This window comes from Melanotaenia boesemani, chromosome 24 (genome assembly GCF_017639745.1).
Source record: "Melanotaenia boesemani isolate fMelBoe1 chromosome 24, fMelBoe1.pri, whole genome shotgun sequence".
Lineage (NCBI taxonomy): Eukaryota > Metazoa > Chordata > Actinopteri > Atheriniformes > Melanotaeniidae > Melanotaenia > Melanotaenia boesemani.
This window is the reverse complement of record NC_055705.1, coordinates 1,015,100-1,035,261: the sequence shown is the minus strand read 5'-3', so window position 1 is coordinate 1,035,261 and position 20,162 is coordinate 1,015,100. Positions and strand designations below refer to the sequence as shown.

Genomic DNA, 20,162 nt, shown 5'->3' with positions numbered 1-20,162 from the left:
ATCTATATCTATAGATCCTGTATGTGTCAAATGGATTTATAGATTTATAGTTCCATATATATACATATATATATATATATATATATATATATATATATATATATATATATATATATATATATATATATATATATATATATGTATGGGACTGTGAAATTAATTTAATTAGATTAATTAATTAGTAGAGTCTAAATTAACAACTTTACAAACTTACTTTTCATTAATGTGATGAATGATGGTTACAACCAAACCCAGGATGGAAAAAGAGAGGCCGATGATGGAGATCACATCCAGGGCTTCAGCATACTCGTACTTTTCCCTGAAAGACTGAAACACAGACTGAAACTGCTCAGAAAGCCTTCATCATCACATGCCGTAGTGTTTGAAACAGCCTGCAGAGCTGCGACATTCACCCAGAGAGCAGCGAAATTAGTGGTGTGGTTGCAGAAACATCTCAGGACTCCGTCTGAAGCGTTTCCTTTGGAGCAGCCGTTGGTGCTCCAGTCCTGCAGGCTGTAGTTCCAGAAAACGCAGGAGAAGTCGTGCAGAAACGAACCATTTAGCACCTGAAACACCAGCACCATCAGAAGCCTGCACATGGGTGTAATTCACAAAGATGAAGTTGGTCTTCTTACCGCTGGTTGGAACATCATCTCCACATGCTGCGGCACCACACTGCTCTCCAGACCATCGAAGCTACCAGACAGGACCCTTATGGTGGCCCGGCTTTTCCTGTAGAGCCTCGATGGGAAGAAACGGTCGTTTTGGTAGAGAACAAAACCCAAAGAGACGTTTGACTGCTTCTGGCGAGCGTTGCCACCCTCTCCTGGCAACAGAAGGAGAAATCCCAGTTATTAGTTGTGATAATTGTGTTTTCTTGCAGCATTTGAGCTGAAATGTCATTTTTCAGGTTCCTTGGATGACGCAAAATGATCTCAGCTCTAAAATTAGTTTCACAGACAACCATCCAGCATGTTCTGTAGTTTGATCTCAGGTTGTAAAATAGAGATGTGACGTTCACAAACTAATCAATCAAAACAGCTCTTTTAATGAAGGCTGGGAACCGAGTCGCAGCTGTGAGCCATTCATTTTAATATGCAAATTATCCACTCTGCTTTCACATGACATGTGTGCCATTATAGGACTGATGTCCAACATGCTCTATGGGCATGTTGGACATCAGAGTGATGTCCATGAATTTGATAGCATGCACATGATGCATCTATGGGCAGAAAGTGTTATTCATATACAAATACTCCATCCATCCATTTTATTCTGCTTATCTGGCTTCTCAACCCTGCATACACCCCCTCAGTTGCCAAACGAGGCCCACAAAGAGGACCGTTACCACCTGGCCAGAGGACGCTGTCCCCTGACTGCAGCAATGCTTTGAACACACAGGGTGGGACACCTTCCATGACGACCTGGCAACATTTACAGACACAGTACTGTTTTACATCAAATACTGCATTGGAAATGCTACCGTGGAAAAGTGCATCCAAATGTTTCCAAACCAGAAACCTTGGATGACGAGTGAAGTCTGCATGCTTCTCCGGGCCCGAGATTCAGCCTCAGATCAGGTGACAGAAATTTGTACAGCGCAGCTCGCCGCCGACCTGAGAAAAGGCATTAAGACTTACAATACAAGAGAAGGGTTGAGGATCATCTTAACAACCTCCGGCAGGTGTGGAAGGTTATACAGATCATCACTAAGTACAGAGGCTGTGCTGTGACACCAGGGGACTCGCTAGCAGAGGAGAACACAGAGTCCTATACACAGCACTCAGCCACATTACTTCATCCACCACTACAAACCCCTAAAAGGGGCTGATTACAGGGGAAATATAGGCAGCCTATAGAGATGAGGTCCTGAGACTTGGTGAGTGGTGCATATCAAACAACTTGACAAGGTGTGTTCCAGTTCAGGGTCTGCACACTTCGAAGTACAGATTCATCAGCCACATACGTCATCACGGTGCCCAATTGACAGAATTTGAAGCACCCTTCAAATCCACACTTCGTTTGGCCTCATAGTGTGTCCCAATTGAGGGTCTGCACACTTAGGCCCTGATCTATTAACGCTTTGCGTGTACTAAAACAGGTGCAGACGGCTTTGCTCCGCTAAAATCGGCCCAAGCTTATCTATCAAAGCCGCAAACATGGAACTGCGTCAGTTATCCTGGCAAAACTGCGCCGCTCTCCACTTTGTGTTTCTGAAGCTACTGCATATGCACCATGGGCGTTCCGGCCAGAAAGTGCACATTAGTGGGAGGAGACTATGCAAATAAATCTGGTTTGCGCAGCAGTGGGATTCATGTAGCCCGCAAATAGTTTGCGGTGTTTATGTTTGCTCTAAAAATAGCGTTTCTGAAAAGCAGGTGCTAATTGGCACAACAGTATACGCGCAATGGCTGCAGTAATAATTTTAAGGAGGAGGCACAGACACCATGAAAGGCGACTAAGATAATGCATTTTTTTCTATTATATTAATATATTTAGAATGTCAGAGAAGAGGATTGTGGAGACGATCCAGCGTTGCAATATTAGAATTGCTGGATAAGTTTAAAGACTTTATCATGCCTGTCTTTTATTATTATTATTATTATTATTATTTCTTTATAGCTTTTAAACCTTTATTATTTCTTATTTGTTCCTTGCATGTTTTTATATGTACAATACCTTGGTTCCTAAAGGTTGTTGTTAGTGTGCCTTATAAATAAATTGAACTTGAATATGAAACTATATTGCAGCATTTCTGGTGACATTTAGATTTTTTTCCTCGACTTCTGCAATATTTTTATTTGTCTCCTTTATTTGTCTCAACTTCTATCGGATAAAAGTTAATTTTGCGTTTGCGGTTTCCTTGCTCTCCAGAACCTTACATGACAGAGCAAACAGCGCCGCTAAATCCTCATTTAAATACTGCTGTTTGCTCCGCAAATGATAACAGGAGCAGTCTTAATAGATCAGGCGCTAATCGTAGAAACATAACCAGAGCAAAACTGCGCAGCAAATGTTAAATAGCGCAGCAGTTTTGCCCTCGTCATAACTCAGCCCCTTAGTGCGCAGACTACGTAGGCTACACACAGAGAGTCTACACACTTCGAAGTCCACTCAACGTTCATGAAATGGGTCAGCCTACCTAGCCAAGAAGAATTCCCCATAGCAACAACACAGGACGGTGAATCACTTAAACCTCTGAAATTACTCATAGTGGACATAGTGGAAATTACTTCAGTGGACGCTGAACACTGACTTTTTAGCCACCTCAGCGACCTCAGCCCCAGAGATAGGGGACCCTACGCCAGGGTCCTCTATCTCTGTGAGGGTGGATTGAGGAGGTACAGTAGTACCCTCAGGATTGAGAAGGGATTAAGGAGGTATTCAAAGTATTCCCTCCACTGCCTCACAATATCCCGAGTCGAGGTCAGCAGCCCCCATCCCCATTGTACACAGTGTCGATGGAGCACTGCTTTCCCCCTCCTGAGCCACCAGATGGTGGACCAGAATCTCCTCAAAGCCGTCCAGAAGTCATTCTCCATTGACTCTAAAAATCGAATAAACCAAAGAGACATCAAAGAAAACTTTAGTAAATTTTTTGGATAAAACTAAATTTGTTTCTGATCAATACTTTCTGCCCATAGATGTATCACGTGTTGGACATCAGAGTCATATGATGGCACACACGTGTCACATGAAGTAGGAGGATAAATGATTTATAAAAAAGAATGGCTGACTAACAAACAGCTCACAACAGTGAATCAGTTCTCATTTTTCATTTAAAAGAGCCGTTCAAAAGAATCAGTTCGTTCATGAACATCACGTCTCTACAGGAAACTCACCTGATGGGAATCGAATGTAAATCAGCGCCTCAGATATGAACCCGTTTTCAAGAACAACCTCCGATGTGTTAGTGTTCAGCCGAATTCTGTCTGCTACGAAACTGCCAGATGTCCCTGAACGCAACAAAATGACAAACGCTTAAATCATCATTTTATTGTTCAAATTTCCAAAGAGTTGTTTTCTTTTTTACATCTTCTTAATGGAGAAAATGTTGTTTTTTATACCAGTTTCCAGCTTCTGGATAATCTAGACATCTTGATATTTATGCGAAGGAATCCACTTTCTATTATGGACACCTCACATTGTTAAATTTACAGCTCTGACCAGCTCTACATCCATCCAACCATCAAGAGTTGTCTAATATCATAAACATGGGAATCTCCACATTCACACATGATGTGAACTCAGCTAAACTAACATGAGAAAACTGAGTTAAAGTGATAAGGACATAAAGTAGCACAATGACAGGCTCTTAAAAACATAAAAGCACAAACAGCCCAAACAAGTTGTTGTTTGACCCAGAGGATCAAAGCTGGGTGTCAGAACAATGGTTTACCTTACAGGATTTTATTTAAGGGTCAACACAAAACTTCAGACTCACAACACTCCACAGAGTTTTGTCACAGTGTCTGACAGTGTTCAGTTAAATTTAATTAACCCTTTCATCCCTGTGCCTACTCTATAGGCCTATGCGTTAAAATTGCATACCCAAAATGAAATGAGTGTATCTCTGCAACCACAAGATCTACTGAATACTTCTGAAGTCATAAAAAAGTGTTAGAATGTGTAAATCTGTTAACGATGAAGAATAAATGAAGCATAGATGTTCTTCATCATTAGTATAAGATATAAAATGATGAAAAGCACATAATACAAATGAAAAAAAGATTTAGGCTTACCTAAAAAAATCTTTTAAGATGAACATGTAATCTCTTTGCAATGATGCAGCTGTAGCTCTAAACTTCTTTCAGATCATAGAACAATATGTGAACATTATCTCTGCAAAGGTTAATTCTGATGAAGTCCACATGTATGGGATAAGCTTTGTGCCACTGGGGAGCGAATCTGAATTCTTTATATTTGACTTTGAATCATTCAATTTGAATCTGAATATGCCTGTTTGAAAAATTGCTTTTAAAAACTGAATCCAAATGACCATATTTGATATTGAATCTTTGTTTTTTGAATGTGTATATTGGTGAAGTTGAAACTTTTGTATTTGAAAAAATTATTTCCCTAATTCATTTTCATAGTTCAGTTTCAGTTCTCTCCATTCAAATTCAGATCTGAAATTCAAATTCAGATCTGAAATTCAAATTCAGATCTGAAATTCAAACTTTTGTGCCACACATCCGGGACCTGACGTGAGGCAAAACTAGTCGATCGCAGATGGAGTAACGTCAGTTTTGTGCAGTTGTTCTCAACGGCTACAAGCAGAGGGAGGGCGAGGGGAGGGTGGCAGCGGGGAGAGAGAGAGAGAGACGCTAAGATCCAGGCCAGCCACTCGCTACAACGGCAGTTACCGTTTCTGTAGCGGCACTTACCGTTTCTGTAGCGGCAGTTATCGTTTCTGTAGCGGCAGTTACCGTTTCTGTAGCGGCAGTTACCGTTTCTGTAGAGGCAGTTACCGTTTCTGTAGCGGCAGTTACCGTTTCTGTAGCGGCAGTTACCGTTTCTGTAGCGGCAGTTATCGTTTCTGTAGCGGTAGTTATCGTTTCTGTAGCGGCAGTTATTGTTTCTGTAGCGGTAGTTATCGTTTCTGTAGCGATAGTTACCGTTTCTGTAGCGGTAGTTACCGTTTCTGTAGCGGTAGTTACCGTTTCTGTAGCGATAGTTACCGTTTCTGTAGCGGCAGTTACCGTTTCTGTAGCGGTAGTTATTGTTTCTGTAGCGGTAGTTACCGTTTCTGTAGCGGTAGTTATCGTTTCTGTAGCGATAGTTGCCGTTTCTGTAGCGGCAGTTACCGTTTCTTCAACCGTCTCAGCGGTTTGCCACTGTGGGCTGGTTGCAGACTTTTCACATTAGTGGTAACTCCTAATACAAGAAAAATATGTGTAAGTTTGCACAGATTAATCTGCACCTCAAGTAACGTACATACACCATGTAGCTATAACGGGCCAGCTTTTTTTGCATTGGTTTGGAAACATTTTAGTAATATCGCTTACTGATAACAATAAACGTGTCATTATTTTTTTTAACACATAAAAATATACTACATGTGTATGTGTATATATATATATATATATATATATATATATATATATATATATATATATATATATATATATATAGTAACTTTCCAGATCCATTTTGATATTAAATAATCAATGCAGTAACCATCATGTAGGCTGAAGATCAAGCCCCTTCATTGTACTTCTTTCTGCGACCTTCATATGCCAGAGGAGGGCGCAAACTTGGAAGATTAAGTCCATTTTGTATTTGGGACATCATTTAGTTGTTTTGTGTGATTAAAACATGAATGGTCTGGGTGAATACTCGATTCTTATTTGGCTGTAGGGTGTCTATATGGACACCTATAAAAGGAGTTCCGGTCAAATAGCCTTATTGTTGTAAATTGTTGATTTAACGCTAGTTGGTAACTGTGGCAACAGAAACTCGCCGGGCTGCAGACACTCCAGATCACGTCTGTGACGGCTGTTATGAAATGTCACGATCAACGGATACGTGACCTTACTTGCTTGCTGAGAGAGAAAGACAGTCGACAACCTATTTAAAATAAATGCAACATTTCATAAAGATACTGGCATGGCACGTTTGAAGGACGGAGATTTAACGTTTGTGGACCCTGACCACTGCTGGTTGGGACGTTGAGGGACGACAGAATGTTGCTCCATTCTCGTCTCTCCTGGACTGACGGAGCCCAAAAAGCCTGCAAGCTGCTTTCATAGCGATGCGCCGTCACAGACGTAATCTGGCGTGTCTGCAGCCCGGCCAGTTTCTTACTAAAATGTTTCCAAACCAACGCAAAAGATCAAGCTGGTCCGTTATAGCCTACATGGTGTATGTACGTTACTTGAGGTGCACATTAATCTGTGCAAACTTACACATATTTTTCTTGTATTAGGAGTTACCACTAATGTGAAAAGTCTGCAACCAGCCGACAGCAAACCGCTGAGACCGTTGAGGAAACGGTAACTACCGCTACAGAAACGGCAACTATCGCTACAGAAACGATAACTACCGCTACAGAAACGGTAACTACCGCTACAGAAACAATAACTACCGCTACAGAAACGGTAACTGCCGCTACAGAAACGGTAACTATCGCTACAGAAACGGTAACTACCGCTACAGAAACGGTAACTACCGCTACAGAAACGGTAACTATCGCTACAGAAACGATAACTACCGCTACAGAAACGGTAAGTACCGCTACAGAAACGGCAACTGCCGCTACAGAAACGGTAACTACCGCTACAGAAACGGTAACTATCGCTACAGAAACGGTAACTATCGCTACAGAAACGGTAACTGCCGCTACAGAAACGGTAACTACCGCTACAGAAACGGTAACTATCGCTACAGAAACGGTAACTACCGCTACAGAAACGGTAACTATCGCTACAGAAACGGTAACTATCGCTACAGAAACGGTAACTGCCGCTACAGAAACGGTAACTACCGCTACAGAAACGGTAACTATCGCTACAGAAACGGTAACTACCGCTACAGAAACGGTAAGTGCCATTGCAGGAACAGTAACTGCCGTTGTAGCGAGAGTGGCCTGGATCTTAGCGTTTCTCCATTTCTCTCTCTCTCTCTCTCCCCGCTGCCACCCTCCCCTCGCCCTCCCTCTGCTTGTAGCCGTTGAGAACAACTGTACAAAACTGACGTTACTCCATCTGCGATCGACTAGTTTTGCCTCAAGTCAGGTCCCGGATGTGTGGCACAAAAGTTTGAATTTCTGATCTGAATTTGAGTTTCAGATGTGAATTTGTATTTCAGATCTGAAATTGAATTTCAGATCTGAATTTGAATTTCAGATCTGAATTTGAATGGAGAGAACTGAAACTGAACTATGAAAATGAATTAGGGAAATAATTTTTTCAAATACAAAAGTTTCAACTTCACCAATATACACATTCAAAAAACAAAGATTCAATATCAAATATGGTCATTTGGATTCAGTTTTTAAAAGCAATTATTCAAACAGGCATATTCAGATTCAAATTGAATGATTCAAATTCAAATATAAAGAATTCAGATTCGCTCCCCAGTGGCACAAAGTTTATCCCATACACATGAACTACTCCTGTAGAGGTAACGACCTCCATCCCCTCCATCACAGACAGAGATTTTTTTTAAACATTGATGTATCAAATTCCAGGAGATACAAGTTGATGTAAGGTGTTCCCCAAGGCTCAATTTTAGGTCCAATTCTTTTTAACCTATACACGCTGCCCCTTGGGGACGTCATCAAGAGACATGGCATAAATTCCATGTTATACTGATGACGCACAGCTTTATATTGCCATGTCTCCTGGTGACACTCGCCCTATAGATGACCTTTTTAACTGTATTTTAAATATCAAGACTTGGACGACAGAAAACTTCCTTCAGCTAAACCAGGACAAAACGGAAGTTTTGGTCCTGAATCACAGAGAGCAGAACTGTGCGTAAAACTAAATCAGTTTCTTTTAATCTTTCTGAAGAAGTAAAGAACTTCCGAGTTATTTTTTATTAACTTAAATTTTATATCTCACGTTAAAAATATAACAAAGACGGGGTTCTTTCATCTCAAGAATATTTCCAAAGTGCGGCAGTTCCTTTCTCAGGCTAATTCAGAGACCATGTTTTTGTCACTAGTAAATTAGATTGTGGTAATGCTCTTCTTTCTGGTCGTCTTAAAAAGACTACAACTCCGCTGCAGCTTTTACAAAATTCAGCTGCTCGTCTGCTGACAAAGATCAGAGAAAGAGCTCATCTTACAGCGATTATAAAATATTTGCTTTGGCTTCCTGTTTGCATCCAAATTGATTGATTAAAATACTTTTATTAGTTTTTAAGCTCTTAAGGTTTTGATCCGGAGTATTTATCTATCTTGCTTTTGGTTTATGAGCCTCTCAGAGCCCTCAGATCGTTGGGGCTGGTATTATTTATTCCTAGAGAGATGACAAAAACATATGGAGAGGCATATTTTAGTTTTTATGGTCCTCACCTGTGGAACAACCTTCCAGATGACCCGAGAGCAGCTGGTAGATATTTTTAAAAGCAAACTTTTTTAGCAAGGTGTTTAATTAAACATCATGAGTGCTTAATTTACATTTATTTCTCTCAAACTCTAATGTCAAATCTGTTCTTTTATTAGTTTACTCGGTATTTACTTTTTCAACGCATTCAGACTTTTCACAGTTATACTGAATTAGTTTTGAAGATCCTTTTATTCCATAGTTATTGGTCTTTATACCAGTTTTCCTTTCTATTCTTCTAGTGTCTTATTTTTTCTTATTTTATTTTACATATTTTATAGTATTTTCATCTTTATTTTATTTATTTTTATCTATTTTATTTTATTTAAATGTCAGTTTAACATCTGTTAAATTTCAGTGTTTTATTGTCTCCAAAGCGATTGGTTATGGTGAGGCCACGCTGGTCAGGGACACTACTTTATATATGTATCAGTGTGGTTGGATGTATGTCATGTATGTATGTTGTTACACAGGACCCTCAGGAGACAAGAGCAAGTTAACAGATTTATTGTGAACCAGAACTCAGAGGAACGAACATACAGATACCAATGCTGGAAGTGGTACTGGGGGTGCTGAAGCCAGGAACGGAGTGGGAGTGAGTCCATCTAGTGTAGGTTAAGGTCCGACAATGAGTGACTGAAGGGCTGGTGTTTATGTAGGACTGGGGAACAGAGGAACACAGGTGTGGCAGGTTGACTGGATTGTAATGAGTGGATCAGGAACAGGTGTGGAGGATGAGGGAGGTGAGGAGTGAATGGAGGAGCAGAAGACCAGGGAGTGCTGTAGGATCAGGGGAGTGGCCGGACAGATTGTAACAGTACCCCCCCCTCCAGATGGCCGGATTCCAGACGGCCGGGAGGACGACAGGAGGGCGGTGAGGACAGGAGTCGGAGCCCTGGCGGACGACCAAAAGAGGGAGACAAAAACACCCCAACGCCTCGGTGGGCGTCCAGGAGGACGGGAAAACCTGGACCGGACTGCTGGAGGACGGCCCGGAGGACGAACAGACCAGGGCTTGGATGGAGGACGACCCGGAGGTCGAGCAGACCAGGGCCGGGTCATGGACGGAGGACGACCCGGAGGACGAACAGACCAGGGCATGGATGGAGGACTACCCGGAGGTCGAGCAGACCAGGGCCGGGTCATGGAGGGAGGACGACCCGGAGGACGAGCAGACCAGGGCTTGGATGGAGGACGACCCGGAGGTCGAGCAGACCAGGGCCGGGTCATGGACGGAGGACGACCCGGAGGACGAACAGACCAGGGCATGGATGGAGGACGACCCGGAGGTCGAGCAGACCAGGGCCGGGTCCTGGAGGGAGGACGACCCGGAGGATGAGTGGACCAGGGCCGGGTCATGGAAGGAGGACGACCCGGGGGACGAGCAGACCAGGGCCGGGTCTTGGAAGGAGGACGACCCGGAGGACATGTGGGCCTGTGGTTGACCCCTGGTGAACGGGCTGGCTTGCACCGGGGCTCTGGCGACCCGGCTAGGTGGATCTCTGGCAGCGGCGGAGCAGGCTGGACCTCCGGCGGCTGGGCAGGCCGGACTTCCGGCGGCTGAGCAAGCTGGACCTCCTGCGGACGGCCGGAGGACTGCGCAGGCTGGAGTTCAGGCGGACGGCCTGAGGACTGCACGGGCTGGAGCTGGAGCTCAGGCGGACGGCCTGAGGACTGCACGGGCTGGAGCTGGAGCTCAGGCGGACGGCCCGAGGACTGCACGGGCTGGAGTTCAGGCGGACGGCCTGAGGACTGCACGGGCTGGAGCTGGAGCTCAGGCGGACGGCCTGAGGACTGCACGGGCTGGAGTTCAGGCGGACGGCCCGAGGACTGCACGGGCTGGAGCTGGAGCTCAGGCGGACGGCCCGAGGACTGCACGGGCTGGAGCTGGAGCTCAGGCGGACGGCCCGAGGACTGCACGGGCTGGAGCTGGAGCTCAGGCGGACGGCCTGAGGCATGCGCCGGCTGGAGCAGGGTCTCTGGCAGGCGCGCTGACTGGAGCAGGATCTCTGGCGGGCGCGCTGACTGGAGCAGGATCTCTGGCGGGCGCGCTGACTGGAGCAGGATCTCTGGCGGGCGCGCTGACTGGAGCAGGATCTCTGGCGGGCGCGCTGACTGGAGCAGGATCTCTGGCAGGCGCGCTGCCTGGCGCTCTGGGAGGCACACCGACTGAAGCTGGAATGCAGGGAGGGGTGCAGACAGGAGCTCTGGAAGACAGAGACGTATTAGTAATATTGCTGGTGGGCGACCGAGAGGTCGCACAGACAGGTACTGCGTCTCTGGCGGGCGACCGGGAGGTCGCACAGACAGGAACTGAGTCTCTGGCGGGCGACCGGGAGGTCGCACTGACTGGAGCTGAGTCTCTGGTGGGCGACCGGGAGGTCGCACTGACTGGAGCTGAGTCTCTGGTGGGCGACGGGAAGGTCGCACTGACTGGAGCTGAGTCTCTGGTGGGCGACCGGGAGGTCGCACTGACTGGAGCTGAGTCTCTGGTGGGCGACCGGGAGGTCGCACTGACTGGAGCTGAGTCTCTGGTGGGCGACCGGGAGGTCGCACTGACTGGAGCTGAGTCTCTGGTGGGCGACCAGGATGTCGCAGAGACAGGAACTGAGTCTCTGGCGGGCGACCGGGAGGTCGCTCTGACTGGAGCTGAGTCTCTGGTGGGCGACCAGGATGTCGCACAGACAGGAACTGAGTCTCTGGCGGGCGACCGGGAGGTCGCTCTGACTGGAGCTGAGTCTCTGGTGGGCGACCGGGAGGTCGCACTGACTGGAGCTGAGTCTCTGGTGGGCGACCGGGAGGTCGCACTGACTGGAGCTGAGTCTCTGGTGGGCGACGGGAAGGTCGCACTGACTGGAGCGGGAAACTGGAAGGACCCCGAGGCTGGAGAGGAGCGTCCCACTTGGGGACCCCCTCGGAGACCGGAGCCACAGGCGGAAGAGGAGCGCAGCAACCATCTACCTCCTCGGAAACAGGAACTGACAGGCTGGACAGAACCAGGGGCTGGAGAGGAGCGTCTCGCTCTGAGACCCCCTCGGAGACTGGACCCACTGGCGGGAGAGGAGCGCGGAAACCATCCACCTCCTCGGAAACAGGAACTGACTGGCTGGACAGAACCAGGGGCTGGAGAGGAGCGTCTCGCTCTGAGACCCCCTCGGGAACTGGACCCACTGGCGGGAAAGGAGCGTCGAACCCGTCGACCTCCTCGGAAACAGGAACTGACAGGCTGGACCGAACCAGGGGCTGGAGAGGAGCGTCTCGCTCTGAGACCCCCTCGGAGACTGGACCCACTGGCGGGAGAGGAGCGTCAAATCCGTCGACCTCCTCGGACACTTGTGCTGACCTCGGACGGGTGAGCGCCGGACAGGACCGTTGCGCTGGTGTCGGACACTGTAGAGCCGGGACTGACCGGGGAGCAGGCGTCGGAGGCTGCAGAGCTGAACAGGACTGGGAAGCAGACATGGGAGTCTGTAGGACCGGGGCTGTTCGTGGCTGTGGCGTCGGACGCTGTAGAGCCGGGACTGACCGGGGAGCAGGCGTCGGAGGCTGCAGAGCTGAACAGGACTGGGAAGCAGACATGGGAGTCTGTAGGACCGGGGCTGTTCGTGGCTGTGGCGTCGGACGCTGTAGAGCCGGGACTGACCGGGGAGCAGGCGTCGGAGGCTGCAGAGCTGAACAGGACTGGGAAGCAGACATGGGAGTCTGTAGGACCGGGGCTGATCGTGGCTGTGGCGTCGGACGCTGTAGAGCCGGGACTGACCGTGGCTGTGGCGTCGGACGCTGTGGAGCCAGACAGGACCGGGGAACAGGCTCAGGGGACGTGAGCCTGGGAGCTGGAGGCGACACAGGGGACGTGAGCCTGGGAGCTGGAGGCGACACAGGGGACGTGAGCCTGGGAGCTGGAGGCGACACAGGGGACGTGAGCCTGGGAGCTGGAGGCGACACAGGGGACGTGAGCCTGGGAGCTGGAGGCGACACAGGGGACGTGAGCCTGGGAGCTGTAGGCGACACAGGGGACGTGAGCCTGGGAGCTGGAGGCGACACTGGGGACGTGAGCCTGGGAGCTGGAGGCGACACAGGGGACGTGAGCCTGGGAGCTGGAGGCGACACAGGGGACGTGAGCCTGGGAGCTGTAGGCGACACAGGGGACGTGAGCCTGGGAGCTGGAAGCGACACTGGGGACGTGAGCCTGGGAGCTGGAGGTGAGCCTGGGAGCTGGAGGCGACACTGGGGACGTGAGCCTGGGAGCTGGAGGCGACACAGGGGACGTGAGCCTGGGAGCTGGACCTCGCCGGATCGCCAACCTGGAACCCTGGAATGGCGACCAGTCAGAAAAACTGTCCCGAAGACTGATCATTTGGTCCAGCCATCTCCTCATCTCATCCTCCGTGGAGAAGGGTGGTCCAGTGTCGAAGAATCCCTTTCCTATTCTCCTTCCGCGGCTCATTCTGTAGTTAGGTCGGACCTTCTGTTACACAGGACCCTCAGGAGACAAGAGCAAGTTAACAGATTTATTGTGAACCAGAACTCAGAGGAACGAACATACAGATACCAATGCTGGAAGTGGTACTGGGGGTGCTGAAGCCAGGAACGGAGTGGGAGTGAGTCCATCTAGTGTAGGTTAAGGTCCGACAATGAGTGACTGAAGGGCTGGTGTTTATGTAGGACTGGGGAACAGAGGAACACAGGTGTGGCAGGTTGACTGGATTGTAATGAGTGGATCAGGAACAGGTGTGGAGGATGAGGGAGGTGAGGAGTGAATGGAGGAGCAGAAGACCAGGGAGTGCTGTAGGATCAGGGGAGTGGCCGGACAGATTGTAACATATGTCATGTATGTATGTCATGCATGTATGTCATGTATGTATGTCATGTATGTATGTCATGCATGTATGTCATGCATGTATGTCATGCATGTATGACATGCATGTATGTCATGCATGTATGTCATGCATGTATGTCATGCATGTATGTCATGTATGTATGTCATGTATGTCATGCATGTATGTCATGCATGTATGTCATGTATGTATGTCATGCATGTATGACATGTATGTATGTCATGTATGTATGTCATGCATGTATGTCATGCATGTATGTCATGCATGTATGTCATGTATGTATGTCATGCATGTATGACATGCATGTATGTCATGTATGTATGTCATGTATGTATGTCATGCATGTATGTCATGTATGTATGTCATGCATGTATGTCATGTATGTATGTCATGTATGGGTGTGTGGGCGTGACTTCTTTTTTTTTGTGGAATGGGGGACTCTTTGGATAAGATTTTGTTGTTGTTTTTATTGTGAAGCACTTTGTAAGGCAATTTCTTTGTAGGAAAAGTGCTTTATAATTAAAGTTTGTTTGATTGATTGGTCCCTCCTGGTCCGCTATCTGACATAAAACCCAGATCATCAGCGATGGAGGAAATCTGTTGCTTGTCCTCATACACTTATCTTTCTATGTTTCATGGGACCAGAACCAAAGTTCCAGCATCATCTGCTCGTCCAATCAGACTGATGAGTCGTCGCAGTCATCCAATCGTCCACAGCCCACGACTGCTTGTCTTCGTCTTCGCTGCGACCGGCTTTTCTTCTGTTCAGCCGTTAGTGATGGTTTATGTCTGTTTTGTGACAGGTGTCTCACAAACATCGACTCCTGTCTCTGTCCTTCTGTTTTTCATTTCTTTTCTTGGGCATTTTCTATGTTCAGTCATGTTTGAGTTTTCTGTCCTGACATGGGTCCACCTGTTTGTTTCTCTTTTACAACCTTCCCATTTTATTTGGACTTGCTCCATGTGAGACACATTGGACTGGGAACAATGTTTTCCCAGACTGTAAGTTGGATTACCTTATTGAAGGAGGTTTTTAACCCTTTTCATTGCTTCTACTGGCATCTCTGGTTGTGACTGTGGCTGTGTGACTGGATGTCAGTCAGCAGCAGTAAACTCTGCATATTCTGACTTTAGAAGTATTGATCCCTCCATTATTTTGCTCTGAGCCTGGAGATTCAATCATTTTTTGCCAGGATTTGTATATCTGAATAGATGAGCTTCAGATTTTTGCTGAAACTGTGAGCTCATGGTGGAAATGACAGTTTAGTTTCATCTTCTCTGCAGTGATGTCCTGATCCAGGGAGGCGGTGTGTTACTAAAACATGATGAAATGAGACTGCCTTCCTGCGTGGGGAAAAACTTATTCGGAATGATCCTTTTTATACTGAAAACACATTTAAAACCTTATAAAGCATGTGGAAAAATATTAAACTGCCCTCTGTTGTAATTCTGTGTAAAAACTGGTGTGTACACCCAGGTGTTATGTTCCCATCAGTGCCGACTAGAAAAGAGGGCTCTACAGACCCCCAAACACTTTTTATATTAATGTGAAAGTGATGCTGAGGGTCACTGACCTGTAAGTGAGGTAAACTGGACCCCCTGAGAGTCTGCTGCTTGGATCTGCGCCGACTGAATCACCAGGTTTGGCTGAACCACCTGAGACTGAGACGCGCTGAGGCTGAGGTTCACCGAAAGCTGGTCCAGAGTCTGAGTCAGGCTGGACACAAGAGGTACACCAGAGAGTGGCTGTCTCAGTCAAATCTGAGGTATCATTCAGTAACCTCAACTTCTGTCAGCTTCAGGAGTTTATAGTTCAATCAGGTCTGACTGCAGTTTTAAACCCAACCTCATCGTCTCCACCAAGGCGAAGGTCATTTGTCTTTCTGTTAGCAACATAACTCAAAAAGTTATGGATGGATTTTGATAAAATTTTCATGAAATCTCAGAAATGGAATAAAGAGCAAGTGATTCAGTTTTGGGGATGATCCTAATTACCACCTGGATCCAGGACTGTTTTAAAGGATTCTGTACTATGGGGAGATAGGGGTAACTATGCCATTAGGCCCACAATCATTGGCAAAATAAATAAAAAAAAACTACAAAGGCTTGGCAGAGTTCTCTGAGGGCTTCTAGTTGAACTTGTTTTGAGTATTTGCTTACCTCTGAGTTGCATCATTTTCCTCCATGCTGTCTGGTACGCTGGTGTTGAGCAACTGGCTGACTGTAGCTACTGCTGCCACCCTGATACTCTGCAAACAGCAGCCAGATCACTACTGTCAACATCATCATCATCCATCTATACCTGCTTATTCCAGAGCAGGGTCAAGGTGGGGCTAACCCAGGGTACACCCTGGACTGTCAGCAGTAGTACACAGTTTTCGTCAGATTCTCGTGTTCGTACCTCTGTGGCGTTTGGAGACAGCAGCAGCGTGTTGGCAATCTGAGCTGCTGTTGTAACGTTTTCAGCCGTTAGTTCCTCCGGTCTGGATGTGAGAATCTGAGTGCTGGACGCCAGAGTCTCTAAATCTTCAACACTGGTGAGCTGAAGGACCAAAAATAAGTCTTAAAGCTTGAAATCCAGACTTCTCTGATGGGACATCAAGCCGTTAAAATGAAGCTAGAAGGGACATTCAACTGAGAATATATTCAGTAAATTAAAATCAGTTTTTCTTTACAGTCACACAAACAAAAACCAGCACTTCTCACATTTTGTTGTATGTCGCTGAGCGTCTGGTCACACTGGAAGACCTGTGGAGGGCTGAAACTCACAGATCCGTCTGTGGAGGAACATCTGGTCGAAGCCTTCGGTTTACCAGCTGAGTGGACATGGAGGGAGGTACAGTAGTGGATGGAGAAGATCAGCTAATTATGAGCCACTGGTTTGGTGAATGGTGGACTGAAACTTACCAGCAGTCGTTCCTGTTGGACATTTGTCCTCTGAATAGGCAAACCAGCCAATGGGTGTGCGTGGGAATTTAAAGCCTTCCAACTCTGTGGCATTGCAGGCATTGCCTAGGAGTACCAGTACGATAGAAGAGGAGCTATACTTTTTATTTAACTCAGATTCATGTTCAAACACAATGTCTTCAAAACAAAATGTGAGATAAAGCTAATCCTGGCTCTGTATTTCAAGCAGGACTGGAAGAAACTGGAAGGCAGCTGGAGATTTTGTGGAGCTATGTTAGCAGTCACAGTTGAGGTTTGTAGGTTGGACTTTCCCCTGAGTTCACATGAACAATCTGAAGAAAGCTTTGGTTAAATTGGTAGACAGGAAACTCACCCTGACCCTAAATGATTAGGTCCCTGAAGTTCTGTTTTTAGAAAATATTCCACACCTTTCTTTAGATTACAACATCTTGAACAAGTCAAATGCCTTGAATCATTCCTGAACCATGTCTCGATTATGTTGATTATCCTAGTAGTACAAATCAAAGGCTACTGGACTTATTCAAAGATATTGTTTACTTCTGCTGGTGGGGAGAACTTTCAACAGCTTCTATGCCTTAAACTCCCCGCCAACTGGTTAGAAATGAAGAAACCTTTTGAATGAGAGTGTAAAGTTTCCAACAACCAGATGCTAAGTCCATTTGCCTTTGATTCCCGCTCCAAGGATTACCATGACCTGGATGACTAACACAGAAAATAAACTTGCATTAATTACACATGTGTGTGTTTATAATGGCTACATCACTCATTTAGCTTGTTTGAAGCATTGCTTGTGGACACCCTCAGAAACAATCATACACATTCTCAAGCTGCAATATGGATGTGCCCAGTAGGGGGCAGTGTAGGGACCTTATCGGGATTTATTGGTTCAACAATGGTACACAATGACGTCAAAGACAAGACCCTAAAGCGTGCTTGTTTATGTGGATGCAGTTTTTACACAGTGAGTCTGGACAGCATGTATCGTGACGTCGTTAATCTTAGGTTGGATTTACTGGATTCAAAGACGAGGTGGAGTTAGGGTTAGGTCCTGGTGCCGTTTGTTCAGTGCAATCATTTCCGTTCGGGTCTCACCTGTTGAGCATGTTTTCCCCGTCCATTCGTCTGGACAGATGCAGACGCCGTTCAGCTCTATGCCGCCATTTTCACAGCGTAGAGGGGCGACGGTCGTAAGACGGGTTGTTGTAGAAGCCATGCTACTAATAGTACCCACTGGGGTTACCGTGGTACTTACTGGGGTTATAGTACTACCAATTGGGGTTACCGTAGTACTTACTGGGATTACAGTAGTACTTACTGGGGTTATAGTACTACCAACTGGGGTTACGGTTGTAATTACTGGGGTTACAGTTGTACTTACTGGGGTTATAGTAGTATCCTCAGTGTTTACAGTAGTACCTTCTGTTGTTACAGTAGTACCCTCAGTGTTTACAGTAGTACCTTCTGTTGTTAGAGTAGTACCCTCAGTGTTTACAGTAGTACCTTCTGTTGTTACAGTAGTACCATCAGGGCTTACAGTAGCACCTTCTGTTGTTACAGTAGTACCCTCAGGGGTTACAGTTGTACTGTCAGGTATTACAGTGGTACTCTCTGTGATTACAGGAATACTCCCTGGGGTTACAGTAGTACCCTCAGGGGTTATAGTAGTAACCTCTTGGGTTAAAATAGTACTCTCTGTGGTTTCAGTGGGACCCTCAATGGTTACTGTAGTACCCTCAGGGGTTAAAGTAGTACCCTCAGGGGTTACAGTGGGACCCTCAGGGGTTACAGTGGGACCCTCAATGGTTACTGTAGTACCCTCAGGGATTATAGTAGTACTCTCTGTGGTTACAGTAGTGCCTGTAGGAACCGTTGTGATCCTGTCTGCAGATGTGGGGGCAGTTTGGTCAGCAGAAGAGATGAACGTAGAGGAAACAGAAGTAGAAGCACTTGTAGTATTTGTAGTATCAGGACTATTTGTTTTGGTGGTGAATTGTTCTCCAGCTGTCATCGAGACTAAAGGAACAGTTAAGAAAAAGTACATCAGTCTTACATTAGTCTGATTATGCTGACATGCAAGGATTCATGCTAGCTACATTTGCAATAAGTTTAGCATGCTAACAAGCTAAACGTGGCTAATTAGCCACGAATATGGGTTAGGGCTGAGGCTAATAAAGGTCTTTATCTCTGCACCAGTTTCACACACTGATTCTTCATTAAACCACAAGCAGTCACAGTTCATTTTGTGGGGATTTGAATATATAAACTATGTCATCACAATTTATCTAGCAGTTTTTTTAAGAATTATTTAGTCTCAAAGAAATCTGTAAGGATGCAGAATTTAACTGGTGATACAATTTAATTAGTCATTCTCTTCATTTCTGACAGTGAACCATGAGGAATGAACATACTTTACAAACCATAATGTTTGCATATCAAGCATCATTAAACCAGGTTAACCCTAACCTCTCGATTGTTGTCCACACATACAGCTACTCTAACCTCGTCTGTAAAGAGCATCATCTTTGGTCACGATGTTTCAGTAGATTTCATACAATGATGAAGCTAGAAACCAATTATTGTTAAATTCTTTGTTACTCAGGTTAAAAAAAACCCACACAAGGTGTAAAATATTTGCTGAACTGATCACTTACACACTGTGACTCATTAACTACGCTAACACATATCAAAGAGCCAGAAAAGCTCCTGCTTTCTTACCCAACATTAAAACGAGCCAGAATGAGCCATCCATGTCGCGGCAGACCTCTTGGTTGCAGGTTTTCTCAGTTATTTAAGCTTCTTATGACTGAATCAGGTGAGCTGCAGTGGAGGAAGTAAAAATATGCAGCTGAACCTCCAATAAAAGCATTAAACACATCACCGCAGTTCTAAGGTAATCATTACCTGCTGCAGCGGCAAGACAACGGAGCTCTGAGATTAATACTTTACAAAGTTTTCACTTCGACTTTCGTTCTTTGTTGGATTTTCTGGATTATTGTTCAGGATTTTACTCAATTATAAATGCTGAGCTGCATTTATTTGTGTAAAAAGACGCCCTTAGCTCACTGAATGACCACAAGCCTTCTTTTCAGGTTTATTATTGTTTTGACTTTTAGAAGTATAATAAATCACCATGAGGAACCTGTTAACGGTAAAATGATCCAGGTAAGCCAAAAGCCCAGAAGCCTCAACGTCACACGGATTCCTTATTGCCATCATTCATCATCTGGCTTTAAAAAGCAGATAGAAAGTAAGTGGAAGCAAACTTTTGTTGCACACAAACGACAACAGCTTGCATTAAAAAAGGAGTGTGTTTTATCTTCTAACTTTAAACATGTCTGATGCC

General features: G+C 45.9%; 2 protein-coding genes across 2 annotated transcripts in view; both read right to left on the bottom strand.

The window, feature by feature from the left end:
- The window catches only part of adgrg7.1 (adhesion G protein-coupled receptor G7, tandem duplicate 1), a 30,548-nt gene extending 10,710 nt beyond the window's left edge, over window positions 1–19,838 (bottom strand). Inside the window, exons 1-12 of the mRNA XM_041978384.1 lie at window positions 19,535–19,838; window positions 18,530–18,832; window positions 17,912–18,235; window positions 16,799–16,903; window positions 16,598–16,707; window positions 16,293–16,433; window positions 16,052–16,140; window positions 15,466–15,608; window positions 3,843–3,956; window positions 636–826; window positions 414–566; window positions 215–327 (exon numbers count right to left, since the gene is read on the bottom strand). Of these exons, the coding sequence (XP_041834318.1) occupies window positions 215–327; window positions 414–566; window positions 636–826; window positions 3,843–3,956; window positions 15,466–15,608; window positions 16,052–16,140; window positions 16,293–16,433; window positions 16,598–16,707; window positions 16,799–16,903; window positions 17,912–18,235; window positions 18,530–18,832; window positions 19,535–19,568 (1,820 nt within the window). The 5' untranslated portion in view covers window positions 19,569–19,838. The remainder of the gene's footprint in view (window positions 1–214; window positions 328–413; window positions 567–635; window positions 827–3,842; window positions 3,957–15,465; window positions 15,609–16,051; window positions 16,141–16,292; window positions 16,434–16,597; window positions 16,708–16,798; window positions 16,904–17,911; window positions 18,236–18,529; window positions 18,833–19,534) is intronic.
- The window catches only part of LOC121635255 (NLR family CARD domain-containing protein 3-like), a 1,000,352-nt gene that overhangs the window by 922,002 nt on the left and 58,188 nt on the right, over window positions 1–20,162 (bottom strand). The gene's annotated exons all lie outside the window — the stretch shown is intronic.